We start from the raw sequence: 14,028 nt of genomic DNA on the forward strand, positions 1-14,028 counted from the left end.
AAACGTGCACGCTTATAAATATCCTTTTGAAAATAATAGTAATAATAATAATGGTAGAGCGAGAGAGAGAGAGAGAGAGAGAAAGAGAGATCGTTAAAATTCAAGAAATCAGGTACCGGATAGTCTGATCCTAAGCAGGTAAACATGCGAGGACGAATGAAGGACTTACAAGAACGAACGTATACCCATATATATATATATATATATATATATATCTCGGCGGTTGTTTTTAGACAAGGAGAGGAGAAGATGAAAGGGGGGGAGGAAGGAACGTAGGTAGGTAGGTGAGGAAGAACCGTGTGTGTGTGAGCACGGGAGAACAAAAGGGAGGGGAACGTGCGAGTGCATACGATCGTTTCTTCTTTTTCTTCTTCTTATTTTTAAATGAAATGTTTATTTGGGTGGGTACCACCAATCTTCATTCGTGTTGTGCCAGAAAATTTTATTGTTTCTTTTTCTCTTTCTTTCTCTCTCACTCTCTCACTCTCTTTCTTTCTTTCTATTCTTTAAGAAACTCCCAAAATGGTAAGAGAATTGTTTTTTTTCTCTCTCTCTTGTGATGAAACAATGTTAAAATGGTGTGTCGGTAGGAGGAGGAAGAGGAGGAAGAAGAAGAAAAAACGTTCGCGACAAAATTATCATTATCATTTTTTTAATTTTATTTATTACGAAAAAAAAATATTTCGGATTAAACGTTTGTTGTTGTTGTTGTTGTTGTCGTTGTCGTAACGTCGATGAATTGTTAACAATAAGTCAGGTTTAACAACGACAAAAAAAAATTTAATTTACAAACTGTTAATTTTTTTCTTCTTCTACTTTTCTAACGTATTATTTTAATGACGATTTGTTTACTCTCTCTCTCTCTCTCTCTTTCTTTTTCTCTCCTTTTCTCTCTCGCGTGTTGAAACGAAAAACAAAAAAAAAAAATTTGCAATAATTTTCTTAAAATAGTTTTGCGTGAAAACCCTTAAGAAAACATGTGGGAAAAAGTTTTTTTTTTATTTTTCGTACGGTTGCGACGGAGGGGGAGAGGTGGTGGGGATGAGCGTGTGGAGGGGGGGGGAAGATCAAGGGTCAAAAGGTAAAAATTATTCGTTAAAGAAAAACAACGATTAGTTACGGTTGATTAGTAGGTAAATGATTGAGGAAAAAGGTCGTCGACGAAAAGAGGTGAAGATGGAAAAGGTTAAACCGCAAAAGTTAAATTACAGCAATTTATTTATATTTACGTCGATGGTCGTTTGGTGTCGTTGCCATCACCGACGCTTCCTTTTCCTCCCGTGTCTTCTGCTGCTGCTGTTGTTGTTGTTGTTGTTTAATTAACAACGTCGGTTAATTTTTTTTCATTTCGACGGAGAAAAAACTTTGGGTGGTGGAACGTTTCATTATAAATTCGCATATCGAAATTTCTAGAGATTGTGTCGCGATGGCGAGTAAGAAAAAAAGGAGGAGGATGCGGGGGGAGGGAGGGGGGTATGCAAGGAGAGAGAGAGAGAGAAAGAGAGAGAGACGTATTTTTTTTCTAGAACGTTCTCGGGTTGGTGGTAATAATTGTTCTGGTTCGTCAATTTAAAAAAAAAAAAACAATTTTATTTTTTTTCTAGAACGTTCTTTAGTTCGAGAAGAAGTCTTTCATTTTTTTTATTTTTATTTTAAATTACCATCGTAGGTAGCCATTTTTTTTTTTTATTTTTTTAATAACCCATTGTATTGAAATTAAAAAAAAAATTTTTTTTTTTCTCTCTCTCTCTCTCCCTATTGAAAACAAAGAATAAATTTAACGCTCGATATTTTAGTGACCCTCAGGGTATATCGTCTAACAATTTTTTTTTTATTTTATTTTATTTTTATATTTAATGTCAGCGAGCGCTCTCTTAACATGTAAACTTTCTCTGAAAATAATTAATCATTAAATAAGAGTTGATTTGACATGAATTTTAATAAAGTTTGTCAGAATCAAGGGTTGTTGTTGTTGTTGTTGTTATTTTGCTTTGACATGTTGTTGTTGTTGTTGTTGTTGTGTGAGTGAGTGAGTGTGTGGTAGTAGGTAGAGGGAAAATTTCATATCCCATCATGTTTCCAAATGTGTGTTGTTTTACTTTCGTCTGCATATGCGTAGTACGTCCCATGAACTATCATCATCATCATCATCATTATCGTCGTCGTCGTCGTCGTCGTCGTCGTCGTCGTTGTCGTTTGTCGTCAGGAATCGAAAGAAATTTAATCAAACAAAATGGTCAAAAAAGAAAAAAGTTCGTTTAATTACGTAATTGCCAAAAAATATTATTATTATTATTATTATTATCATGTAATGAACGGGGGAGGGGGGAAATTTCGAGGAGGTAAAATGGAAAAAAAGAGAAAAACTTCGGGAGGAGGGGGAGGTAAAAACCAAGATGGAGGAAGGAAAAAAAACAGAAAATAAAATTTTTTTAATTTTTAGTCCAATCCGCGACTTTTCTCTCTCTCTCTCTCTCTCCTTCATTTCCCATCTCCCTCTCTCTGTCTTTCTCTCCTTCTGGAAAAACAGAATAATTTCCGTTGTGTTTTCGCCACTTAATTTCCGGGTTTCCTGTTACGCACTCACCGGAAAGAAAAAGTCAAAAAAAAAAAAAAAAACATCGTCGTCATTATTATCATAATCGTTATTATTATTATTATTTCTTTCGGGTTTTATTTTTCTTTGACGTGACTTTTGTGTCACACTCTTTGCTCCTTCCACGTTTTTTTTTTTTTTTTTTTTCAAACAGATATAACAAAAGAAAAATAATGAAAACAAAAAGAACAAAAATCGTTTAAAAAAAACGTGTGTATGTTGGAAAGAGTTTTCAAATCCTGAAGGGAAATAAAAATCTTTTGTCGTTGTTTGTTGTTGTTGTTGTTGTTGTTTGTCGTTGTTGAAAAACGAAAAGCGAAGTAAAAAAAAAAAAAAAAAGGAAAGAGTCGAATGGGCGAGAAGGAAGAAGATGAAGAAGAAGAGGAAAGGGAAAAAACAACAACGTGTAAAATCGAATTTTTTTTGAAATTTTGCCACACGCTCAGAGGAGCAGGAGCAAGAGCAGCAGCATCACAAGCTCCTGAAACATTTTAAGAAAAATCTTTTAAGAAAATTAAAGATGCCGCGCGACAATAAAAAAAAAGAGAAAGAGAGAGAGAGAGAGAGAGAAAAAAAAAATAAAATAACGACGTCTGCTGTCGTTTCGTCAGCAATACATAGTTTTTTTTTATGTGCGTGTTTAAAGATTGTTTTCATTTCAAATGATTTATTATCATTATCATTATTATTATTATTATTTCGAGTCCTTTTGTGTTTTTTGATCGTAACCTTTTTACGAAACCTTTTTTTTATAGGAGAACCTTTTTCTTTCTCTTTCTCTTCAACTCACGTTTATTTCTTTTGCCTTTTTTAAAGTTTTTTTTTTTTATTGTCCTTTTTATTGATGAGAACCGTAAAAAGGGAAAAAAAAGAATTCATCATGAGGCTGTTCGTTAAATTACACCATTTCGAGTGTTAGAAAAAAAAAATTGAAAATCGAATTATTCGATATATCGATCGATGGATCGATCGTATTATTTAAATACTTTTTTTTTTGGCGGGTATTTGTTTTTCCGTGTTTTACTCGTTCGCATTTTCGCTTTCGTGTCTGGAGTTTTTCCTTTTCTTTTCCCTTTTTCTTCTTCTCTTTCTGATAAGTTATCGTGGAAAGGACGATTTTCCAAAGCCCTGGAATCACGATTCATCAAAGAAAAATGAGAGAGTGGGAGAGAGAGAGGGGGAGAAAGAGAGAGAAAGAAGTTTAAAATTTTGCTTTCATTTCACTCGGACGATTTTAAATAAAAAGGAGTAGGAGGAGGAGGAAGTGGTGATGGTGAGCGGAAGGGGAGTTGAGAGGGGAAGAGAGAGAGAGAGAGAAGGGGGGGTTGAGTCGGAATTTGAGAAATAGGCGAAGGGAGGGGAAATGAGGAGGAGCGTGAAAAAGAAGTGGGATGCGAGGTGAGGAGGAGGAAGAGGAAGAAAAGCAAGGAGGGAATTGATTGAGGAGGAAGGGGGAGGGGTGGAGAAAAGAAGGGAGGGGGAAAATTAAAAATACTTCATTTGATGTAAAACAGATTTATAATGTAATAATACACACATTGAAGTGAAAGTTTTTTTTTTTTTTTTTTTTTTTTTTTTTTTAAATTTTTAATTGATACACTTAATTTATACGATCTAAATGTCAATTTTCACTTTCTTAAAATAATTATAAATAACGATAATGATAATAATAATAATGATAATAATAATAATTATTTTTTCGTTGGGATAAAAATGTTAAAAATAAATGATGAGACGCACACAAAAAAAAAAGGAGAAAAGATTATTATGGAGTCTATTTATGAATCTATTCGGGAGGTCGTTTTTTTTTTTTTTTGGCTGTTGTATTTTATATATATATATAAATGTAAGAACAAACGCTAACTATTTTAGGAAAGAAGAAGAAAAAGAAGAAAGAGAAGAAGGAGAAGAAAGGAGAAGGAGAAGAGAAAAAAAAGATCGTTAATAAGTTTTATTATTATTATTTTTTTTTTTGTATTGATTAATTTGACTTATAAATTATTTTATTTTTTTTTTAAGAGGAGAGGAGGGGAAGGGAAGGAAGGGAGAGAGAGAGGGAGAGGGGGAAGGGAAATTTACGACCGGAAAAGTTAAAAAAAAAAATCTTTTTTTAATTTTTTAATACTCCGACTCGGTCGGAAACTTTTCGTCTTTATTATTTCTTTTCTTTTTCTACCCTCGTTTCTCTTTTTCTATTCTTTCAAAGATTTATCGTCGATTGATTTCGTGGGAAGTGAGTGTATATAGAATGATTTCGGGGGGAGTGGGAGAGAGAGAGGGAGGGAGGGGAAATATATATAGTTTAAAAAAAAAAAAAAAATGTTTACGAAGGAATCGAACGCGAGCTCTATCGCGTACACGCCTTCGTAATAAAAAAAAAATTAATGAATAAATAAAAGGGAAAGGAGAGGGAAAAAATTTCCCTCAAAACGGGGAAATTTTTTTAAATTTAAATCCTACGTAATTATTTTGTCGTTTCATAATAATTGTAAATATAAATATTTTTTTTTTTTCGAATCGAAACGTGGGTTGAATTAAGGGGGGGAGGAATGAAAACTGAATGGGGGGATGGAGAGGGGGTAAGGGTGAAGGGTTTAAAAATAATTTAGTCGTTTTTTTTTATTTATAAAAACGAGGTGAAAAAGATGATGGAAATTTTTTATTCGTTCGTTTGATATTAATATAAAATTCATTTTCCTCGTGTGTGTGAGTGAGATAGATCGAAAGGAGAACGAATATAATAATAATAATAAAACTCGAGGAGGTGGATGATGGGGTGGAAAGAAAACGAGAAGGGAAGGAGGAGGAGGAGGGGAAAAACAAAATGGCCAGCATTGTCCAGTTGAGCGTAAAGGGGCAGTAGTAGTAGTAAAGGTAGTAAAACTCCGAGTCTTTCTCTCTCTCTCTCTCTCGGACTTTTTACGACTTCTACTTAAGCTGACTAAGCAAGGTTTCATCAAATATATAAAATGGCGGTTTTTTTTTTTTTTTATTTATTGCGCGTCATAAAAATCAGTTTTTAAAACCGGTTTTGATGCGAGTTTTCTTCTTGTAATATCGTACACCGAGATTCTTTTTCTACGTGTTTGTTTTTTTCCCCCCTCCCCTCTTCTCTTTTCCTCAAATGTCGTTTTCAATTCTAAATATCCTTCTCTCTCTCTCTTTTTCTTCTTACCTTCCACCCGGTCTCCCCGAACGCACCCACGCATGCACGCACGCACGTTCATTCGATTCGTAAAAAAAAAAAAAACATTATCTTGAAAAAACACTCGTTTGTTTGTGTAAACATTTTTTTTTTTTTTGTAAAAAAAAAAAAAAAATGGTATTAAAGTAATAATAATTCGTATCGGTTGTAAATTTACAACCGAGATGAAAATTTATTTCGAGAGAGAAAGAGAGAGAGAGAGAGAGGGGGAAGGGAGAGAGAAAGAAAGATTATTTGCCGCTGGACCAAAACATAAATAAATAAATAAGACGTAAAAAAAAAAAAAAGAAAAATCGTTCGTTATACTATACTTAGTAGTTTGCATTACGATTTGATGAGTAATAATAATAATAATAATAGTAATAGGCGATTTTGCTATCGTTTTGCTATCGTTCAAAAAGTGAACCGCGAAAAATATTTTTTGTCGTTAAAAAAAAAAAAAAAAAAAAAAAAAAAAAACTTACCGACGTTTCTCTTATTATTATTATTATTATTATTATTATTATTATTATTATTATTATTATTATTATTATTATTATTCGACACGTAATGAAAGAAAAAAAAAAAAAAGTAATGATAATAATAATAGGATTAAATGATATGAGAGTTTTTGCGGTTGCGTCAAAAAGTTAACCAAAGAAGAAAGATCAATCAATCATTTCCGGTTGAAAGAATGATTTCCGGTTTTGTTGTAAACCTTTTTGATATATATCGCATCATCACAAATATTCCGTTTCTTTTTGTTTGTTTGTTTGTTTGTGTGTATGTGTGATGAAATTTGACTTTTTTGAAATTATTACTATTATTATTATTATTATTATTATTATTAAATTTTGTTTTTCTTTCTATTTTTCTGTTTTTCTATCTTTCGTCTTTCTTCTTCCTCTTTTTTTTTTTATTTTTTATTTTTGTTTTTCCCCCTTTTACAAATGTCGTAACGAATTTTTTTTTTTATTTTTCGTTTGTTCGTTCGGTCTACCCAAAGAATTTCTTTCAACAAACGAAATCCTTTATTTATTTATTTATTTATAATAAAAAAAATGACGATGGAATAAAAGAGTGAGGAAAAATGTGCGTGTGCGTGTGCGTGAGTGCGCGTGCAAAACAAAAATTACACAATTTGAATATTTGATGAGGTAATGGGTTCGTTTGTTATTCACCAATACTTGTATTATTATTATTATTATATGAATTACGAGACTTTCTTTCTTTTCTTATATGAAATTTTCGATTTATCGAATCTCGAACGATTATTGATTTTCGAGTTTTGTAACGAATACTTTGCCGTAAGTAAAAAAAAATTTTCGAATTGTTTTTTTTTTTTTCTTTCTCTCGTTTGTTCGTAAACAAATAATAATAATAATAGTAAGGAAGATGATTGAAAAGGAGGACACGAAGAAGGTGGAAAAGAGAGAGAGAGAGATAGAGAAGATAATTTTTTTATTATTTTATTTTGATTGTTTGTTTGTTTGTTTTTTTGTTGTTAAAAAATCTCGATGTTGATTGTTTAATAAAGTTTTTCCCGAAAAAAAAAAAAAATGAAATGGTGTTGATGATGATGATGATTTGCGGGGACGTGATGTGACGTTTCCTCTCTCTTTCTCTCTCTCTCTCTCTCTCTTTCTTCGAGATGCAAAGTTTTTTTTTTTTTTGCCGATAATTGTTATCGATAATTGTTTGTTTGTTTGTTTGTTTATTTGTTTGTTTGTTGATATATCGCTTCGTAGAATTCGGAATTTTTTTTTCTTTTTCTCTCTCTCTCTTTCTCTCTTTTCGGATTAAATAACGTACAAAGAAAAATATTATTCAAATCTCTTGTGTGTGTGTGTGTGTTGATGTTAAGAGCCAGATGTTATAAGATATCATTTGCTCTCTCTCTCTCTCTCTCTCTCTCTCTCTCTCTCTCTCTCTCTCTCTCTCTCTCTCTCTCCTACGATCTTTTTTTTTTTTTTTTTTTTTTTTTTTTAAATCACGTGGAATAAGAAGACATTTTTGTGTGATATTAAACATTATCGTGGCACTATGTGGCACAATATGTTTGCCTTTAATAAAAATTTATTCGTCAAAAATCGATCGATTACAAATGTTATTATATTGTTATTTGTATTTATATTTGCGTGTTTGTTTGTTTGTTTGTTTGTTTGTTTGTTTGTTTGCTATTTCGTTCATTCGTATCATCGATCGATGAATGCGAATGGATTTGCGAGAAATAATAAAATATTTAAAAAACAAATCTCATCACGTTTTACTTTGTTGTTGTTGTTCAATAATAATAATAATAATAATAATAATAATAATAATAATAATAATAATAATAATAGTAATAATAATAATAATAATAATTTGTTTCAAAGAAAATTCAAAATCGCAAAGATAAAATAATAGACGGGAAAAAAAAAAAAAACGCGTTGGGAAATTTAATTTTCACAAATTATTTTGTCGCCGTAAAAGAAAGATGGCAAATATTTCTTTTAACAGCACCCCCGTTTGTACAAACGTTTGGAATAACAATAATTTAAATATGGCGGGGAGGGTGGGAAGGAGGGAGGGAAACAAACGGGAACACCGGGGAAAAAGGAAAAATAATTTTTGGTAAATAAATTAGAGGATCATCGTGGTTGAATGTTAATTAATAATAATGATATTAATGACGAAGACGGCGGCGTCGGCGGCGGCGATGCTAATTGTATTATAATAATAATAATATTCATTATAGAAATTTAAAAAACAAAAAAAACGGCGGGAAAAAAAACGCCTTGAAAATGATGTTTATGCAATCGAGTTACTTGAAAGTGTTGGATTTGCGTGGTTGAAAAAAAAAAAAAAAAAAAAAGAAATCAGTTTTATTTATTTAATTTTTATCGAATGTTCGAGAAAATTCTACATTAAATTTAAATAAATACAAAATTTAATATCTAATAAGAAACGTATGTGATAAGAGAAACGAAGAAGATAGGAAAAAAGAAAAAGTAAATAAATTTAAATGCGACTCGTTGTTTTCCTCGAGGTGGTAAAAAAAAAAAAAGGGAAAGAAAAAAGAGAAAACTCGTTTTCGAATGGTTTTCCAGACGCGGGAAAATCGATGAAATTTTTCATTCCAGGCATAAGTTACTGGAAACTTGGTTGAGTCACGACTTCCTTCTTACACTTCTTATTTCTCCCACTCTTCCCTCTTTTACTTTACTTTATTTTACTTTACTCTTTTTTTCCAGTCTTCTTTTCTTTCAGTTTACTTTTCATTTTTTAAAAATTTATGTCGTGTCGGGTAGAGAAAGAATTATTTCCCTTTTTTCTCATTATACGTAATTTTTCTTTTTCTTTTCCTTTTTTTTCCCTCCTCTCCCCCTCCCTTTCCTTTTCCCGTCTTTTTCCGCTCCCGCTTTTTTTTTTTATTCTTTTTTTTTTTTTTTTTTGTTTTTAATTTTAAAAAAATTTTTTCTTTTTCTCCTAACGAGTACGTTCCATCAACAAAAAATTTGAAAATGCAACATTCTCGTACGATTATTTTAACGGTTTTTTTTTTCTTTTTTTAAAAAAATTTATCACACTTTATTGCTTCTTCATCTCACGTCTTTTTTTTTTTTTTTTCTCTTTTCCTCGAGTTTTTTTGGCTCAAATATCTGAACAATAAAAAAAAAAATTTTTTTTTTGGGCTTATCCCAAATTCAAAAGTTGAACGGACTTTAATAAATTGTATAATTATTCATTTTAATTAATGTTATCGAATAGTTTTCGTTCATCGTCTTTGAAAACTTTTTTTTTTTATATCATGGAATCATCATCATCATTATTATTATTATTATTACCGTTTGATTTTCTTTTAAAAAAAATTTTTAATAATAGAAATGAAAAAATAAAAAAAAGGGAAAAAATTATATATATATATATATATATATATATATATATATATATATATATATATATATATATATAAATAATTTAATAATAGTGTTTTCTAATTATTATTATCATTATTATTATTATTTACTTTCCGGAAGAAGAGAAGAGAAGGGAAGGGGAAAAAGGAAGAAAGGTAAAAGACGTCGTCGTCTGGTAAAAGTTAAAATTAAAAATAAAAAAGAAAATGTCGTACACAGGTTTCGCAGGAAAAAAGAAATTAAATTTTTTTGGAAAGAAAAAGAAAAACCGGAAACGTACGTAATTAAAAAAAAAAAAACAAAATGGCGACGACGACGACAGGAAAAATCAAAAAAAAATTTTTTTTTATGTTATTTTCGTCCGACCGTCCGTCCGTCCGACTCTGATTTCTTTGTAAATTTCTGAACGTACTTTTTTTTTCTCATTTCCTTTGATTTTTTTTATTTTTTTATGTTTCAGATGGAAGACGAAGGGAATCACGGAAATGACGACACGCGTTGTTTCATTTTATCAACACTCGCCGCCATGCACATGTCTCGCGTATCTTGCGTACTCTGTGATTCTCCCATGCTCGTTTTCGACAGATACCCTCTCGTCGATGGTACCTTTTTTCTAAGTCCGAGACAGCATAGCAAATCGTGTCTCGAAGTAAGAATAGAAAACAGGACGCAGTATCTATCGGCCGTTTGCATGACTTGTTTGGAAGGTTGGGGAGCCGGACGTAGGCTTAGATGTTTATATTGTGCGACGCCCTGGGATGGTTCGTCTCTCGTCATCGGAACCATGTATTCATACGACATATTCGCTGCCATGCCGTGTTGCACCGAACGCTTGAGGGTGAGTCGAGTTTTTCATATTTTTTTTTTTTTTTTACGTCTTTTGCCACCCCACCCCCCGCCCGTGCACCACCACCGCCACCCCATTTCCCTTCTTCCCATTTTAACGTATTAGTCAAAGCTCAGCCGAATGTTTTACGACCAAAATTTATGTTCGATTCCAAGTCGTTACGTTAATTCTATTTTATTGTCGACGACATTTTATCTTTAAAATTCAGTTTTCCTTTTTTTTTTTTTTACGAGAGGGTAAGGGGTGGTGGTGGTTAGGGTAAGGGTGTTAAAAAAATGACCTCCGAAAGATCTCTCTCGTGTCGTGACACGAGTGTGCCAACCTTAATAAAGTCGTATTATTTAAAAAAAAAGGGGGAACGAAAACAATATACGCGTACATTAAACATTTTATGAAATTTTTTAAAGCGGAAAAAATTTGAAGGAGCGAGAGAGAGAGAGACAGAAGGGGAGAAAGAGAGAGAGAGGGAGGGAGGGAGTAAAAAATAAAAGTAATTGAAACAACAGCCATCATTTTCAGAACGTCCAGGTAAAAAAAAAAAAAAAAAAAGAAACCTTATGGTCGTAAAACCGGGAGGGAGGAAAGCGGGAGCCGGGAATGGGGGGTGGGAGGGGGTAAAAAAAGGAAAATTAAGAATTTATCGGACCCCAGACTCTGAACCTATTAGGAATGAAATAAAGATGGTGTGCATGGCACAGAGCATTTATTTCATTTTATTTTATTATTTTTTTTTGCTTTCGGAAAATAAAATAAACGTAAAACGGATGAGAAAACATTTCTCTCTCTTTCTCTCTCTCTTTCTCTTTCTCTTTTTCTATCCTCGTTTGTTCTATGGTTGTTGTTGTTGTTGTTGTTCTTCCTCCGTCAAGAGAGTGAAAAAAACACTCAAAAGGCCAATTCAAGGCAAAAAAACATAAAAGACATCTGTAACGGCCGTTATAGTTTTATAGAGTTCATACGTTAATAGGTTGCGGCGGATGCGTTTCTCTCTCTCTCTCTCTCTTTTTATTTATTATTATTAATGTTAAAAAATTATATTTCTTACGATGAATTCAATGTGAAAAATAATCTTTTTAACTTTCTTTATTACGTTTCATTTTTTTTTTTTTTTAAACATCGTGAATCACTTGAAGAAAACAGATAGAGAGAGAGAGAGAGAGAGAGAGAGATAGAGTGCGAGTGAAAAAAATATAAAAAAACATTACGAATGTAGGTAATTTTCGTATTACGGCATAATCAATTTAAATTTCTTTAAAACGTGTGACATTTTGATGGGGGGCTTTTTTTTTCCTTTTTTTTTTTTTTACCAAGCGAAAATTTACGAGTTGTACATTATATGACTCATTCTCTCTGCTTACAAGGGTTAATGGGATTTCCCGTGAGCGAACGAACGCTTTAAGGGTGGGAAAAAAAAAAAAAAAATTATTACAGGTGATGACTGCAACAGGTAAACAAAAACCAGACAATTGTGTGTTGAACCCCCCCCCTCTTCCCCCCGGAGTAAAAAGGAATGAAGACGGGAAAAAAAGAAAAAAAATGGAGGAAAATGAAAAAAAAAAAAAAAAGTATTATTATTTATATCGGGGAAAAAAAAATTATAAGGGAATAAATTTCCTTTTGGTATTTTCCTTTTTCCTCTCTCCCTTCTCTTTTCCTTCCTTTTTTCCTCTTTTCCAGAAATTTCTATTTTTTTTTTTATCAACCTCGTGTTTTTTTTTTTTTAAACTTTTCCATGGAACGTTTCTCTGTTTTATTTCAACGGATTTTTTTCCCTTTTTCCTTTACTCTTCTATCCTTTTCCCACCACCACCATCACAAAAAAGGAAACACATACGGGGGATGGTTTTGCGGTCACTCTCTCTCCATCTCTCTCTCTCAAACACCCACACACATTTTTCAAAACGGTCAAAGTTAAGGTGATTGAATCGTTAAAATTTGCGTGAAAATGTTTTGGAAAAATTTCAGAAAAAAAAGCAGCAGCAACAACAACCGCAAAAAAAAAAAGGAAAATTGTTTTCCTCCATTTTTTTTTTCGTTTGTTTGTTTGTTTGTTTGACGTACCCAAAAAAAAAAAAAAAAAAAAAAAGATTTCTAATTCAATCCGAAACTAAGTTGTCAAGTGAGAAAAGTTTTTGAAGGAAATCCGCCGCAACCCTTTTTAGGTTTTTCATGCTGAAAAACACATTTTGAAAATTTTCACGAAAAAAAAGAGAGAGAGGGAGAGAGAGAAATACGTAAAAGACAAAAGAGAATAGTGACAGAAGATAGAGAGAAAAACAAATGAAAAATTGGTCGGAGGTCACGGACGAAATAAATACGATAAAGAAAAGTTTTTTTTTTTTTGTTTGTACACTTCAAAAAATTTTCACTTGGAAAATTTGGGAAAAACGACAGAGAAACGGAAGAGACATTTTTCCGGGTGTTTCGTTTTCTAAAAGAGAGAGAGAGAGAGAGAGAGAGAGAGAATGTCTCGGGAAAGTTGGTGGCGGTTCGAGAAGGGGGGTCATGGTGATGGCGGTCGGTGGTTAAAAAAAATTTTCTTTTGTTTATCCAACTTTCCGGATTTAACGTCAAAAAAGTTTCGGTGACGAACGTCGTCGCGCACATCCACACCCACGCTCGCGAGAGGTGGTGGTGGCAGCAGCAAAAAAGTAATTTTTTTTTTTTTTGTTTGTTGTCTTTCCAGTGCAACAATTGTCAGAAACCGCTTCTACAACCTCATCAAAGACTTAATTTCTACAGCGACTACAGTCACTCACTCGCATGTCCACACTGTCAAGCTTCCGACACACATTTCGTCAAACCTTTAGGATTATGCTACACGAAAGACCTCATGTCGCTTTGGCCATAACGATGTCGGTGGTTAGAATGGTAAAAAGCTTTTACTTCTTTTTTTACATGTATTTTTTTTTTTTTTTTTTTTTTTTTTTTGGAAATCGAAAAAAGGGCGCGAAAAATGAAGAAAAAAAAAAAAGAAGAAAGATGAATTTGTGAGTGTGTGAGGTGGTGAGTCAGTCGGGAACTTTTGTTTGAATGTAACAATTTGATGAAATAAATAAATGAACAAACAAACAAAACAAAGAAAGAAAGAAAGAAAGAGCGAAAGTTAACAACACAGGCCTCCGCATCGAACCATACGACAAACAAACAAACAAACAAAACATTGCCTCCTCTTACATCCCGTGGTAGGTTAAAAAAAAAAAGAAAAGAAAACAAAAACCGGACTCGACTCCGCGTGACGTCGAAAAGAAAAGAAAAGAAACCGGATGTTGAAGAAAGAGGGAAAAACCGGTTATGACGTAAATATTGTTTTTTTTAATTTAATTATTGTTAAAAGTAAAAAAAAAAAAAAAAAAAAAAAAATGGCGGCGGGTTCACGAATTTTTTTTTATTATTTTTTATTTTATTTTTTTTTTTACAGAAATTCGTTTGTTGTTGTTGTTATTATCATTATTATTATTATTATTAATTTTTTTTTTTTTAAAGTTTTCTAATAAAATTA

The 14,028-nt window shown here is 32.1% G+C and overlaps 1 protein-coding gene across 1 annotated transcript in view; it reads left to right on the forward strand.

Moving 5' to 3' along the window:
- Window positions 1–13,377, forward strand: part of Phum_PHUM285720 (uncharacterized protein) — a gene marked incomplete at both ends in the record, with an annotated part of 34,613 nt that extends 21,236 nt beyond the window's left edge. Inside the window, 2 exons of the mRNA XM_002426869.1 lie at window positions 10,140–10,517; window positions 13,213–13,377. Coding sequence (XP_002426914.1) covers window positions 10,140–10,517; window positions 13,213–13,377 — 543 coding nt within the window. The remainder of the gene's footprint in view (window positions 1–10,139; window positions 10,518–13,212) is intronic.
- Between the last annotated feature and the right edge of the window lie 651 nt (window positions 13,378–14,028).

This window comes from Pediculus humanus, genomic scaffold, assembly GCF_000006295.1.
Source record: "Pediculus humanus corporis 1103172107667 genomic scaffold, whole genome shotgun sequence".
Classification (NCBI taxonomy): domain Eukaryota; kingdom Metazoa; phylum Arthropoda; class Insecta; order Psocodea; family Pediculidae; genus Pediculus; species Pediculus humanus.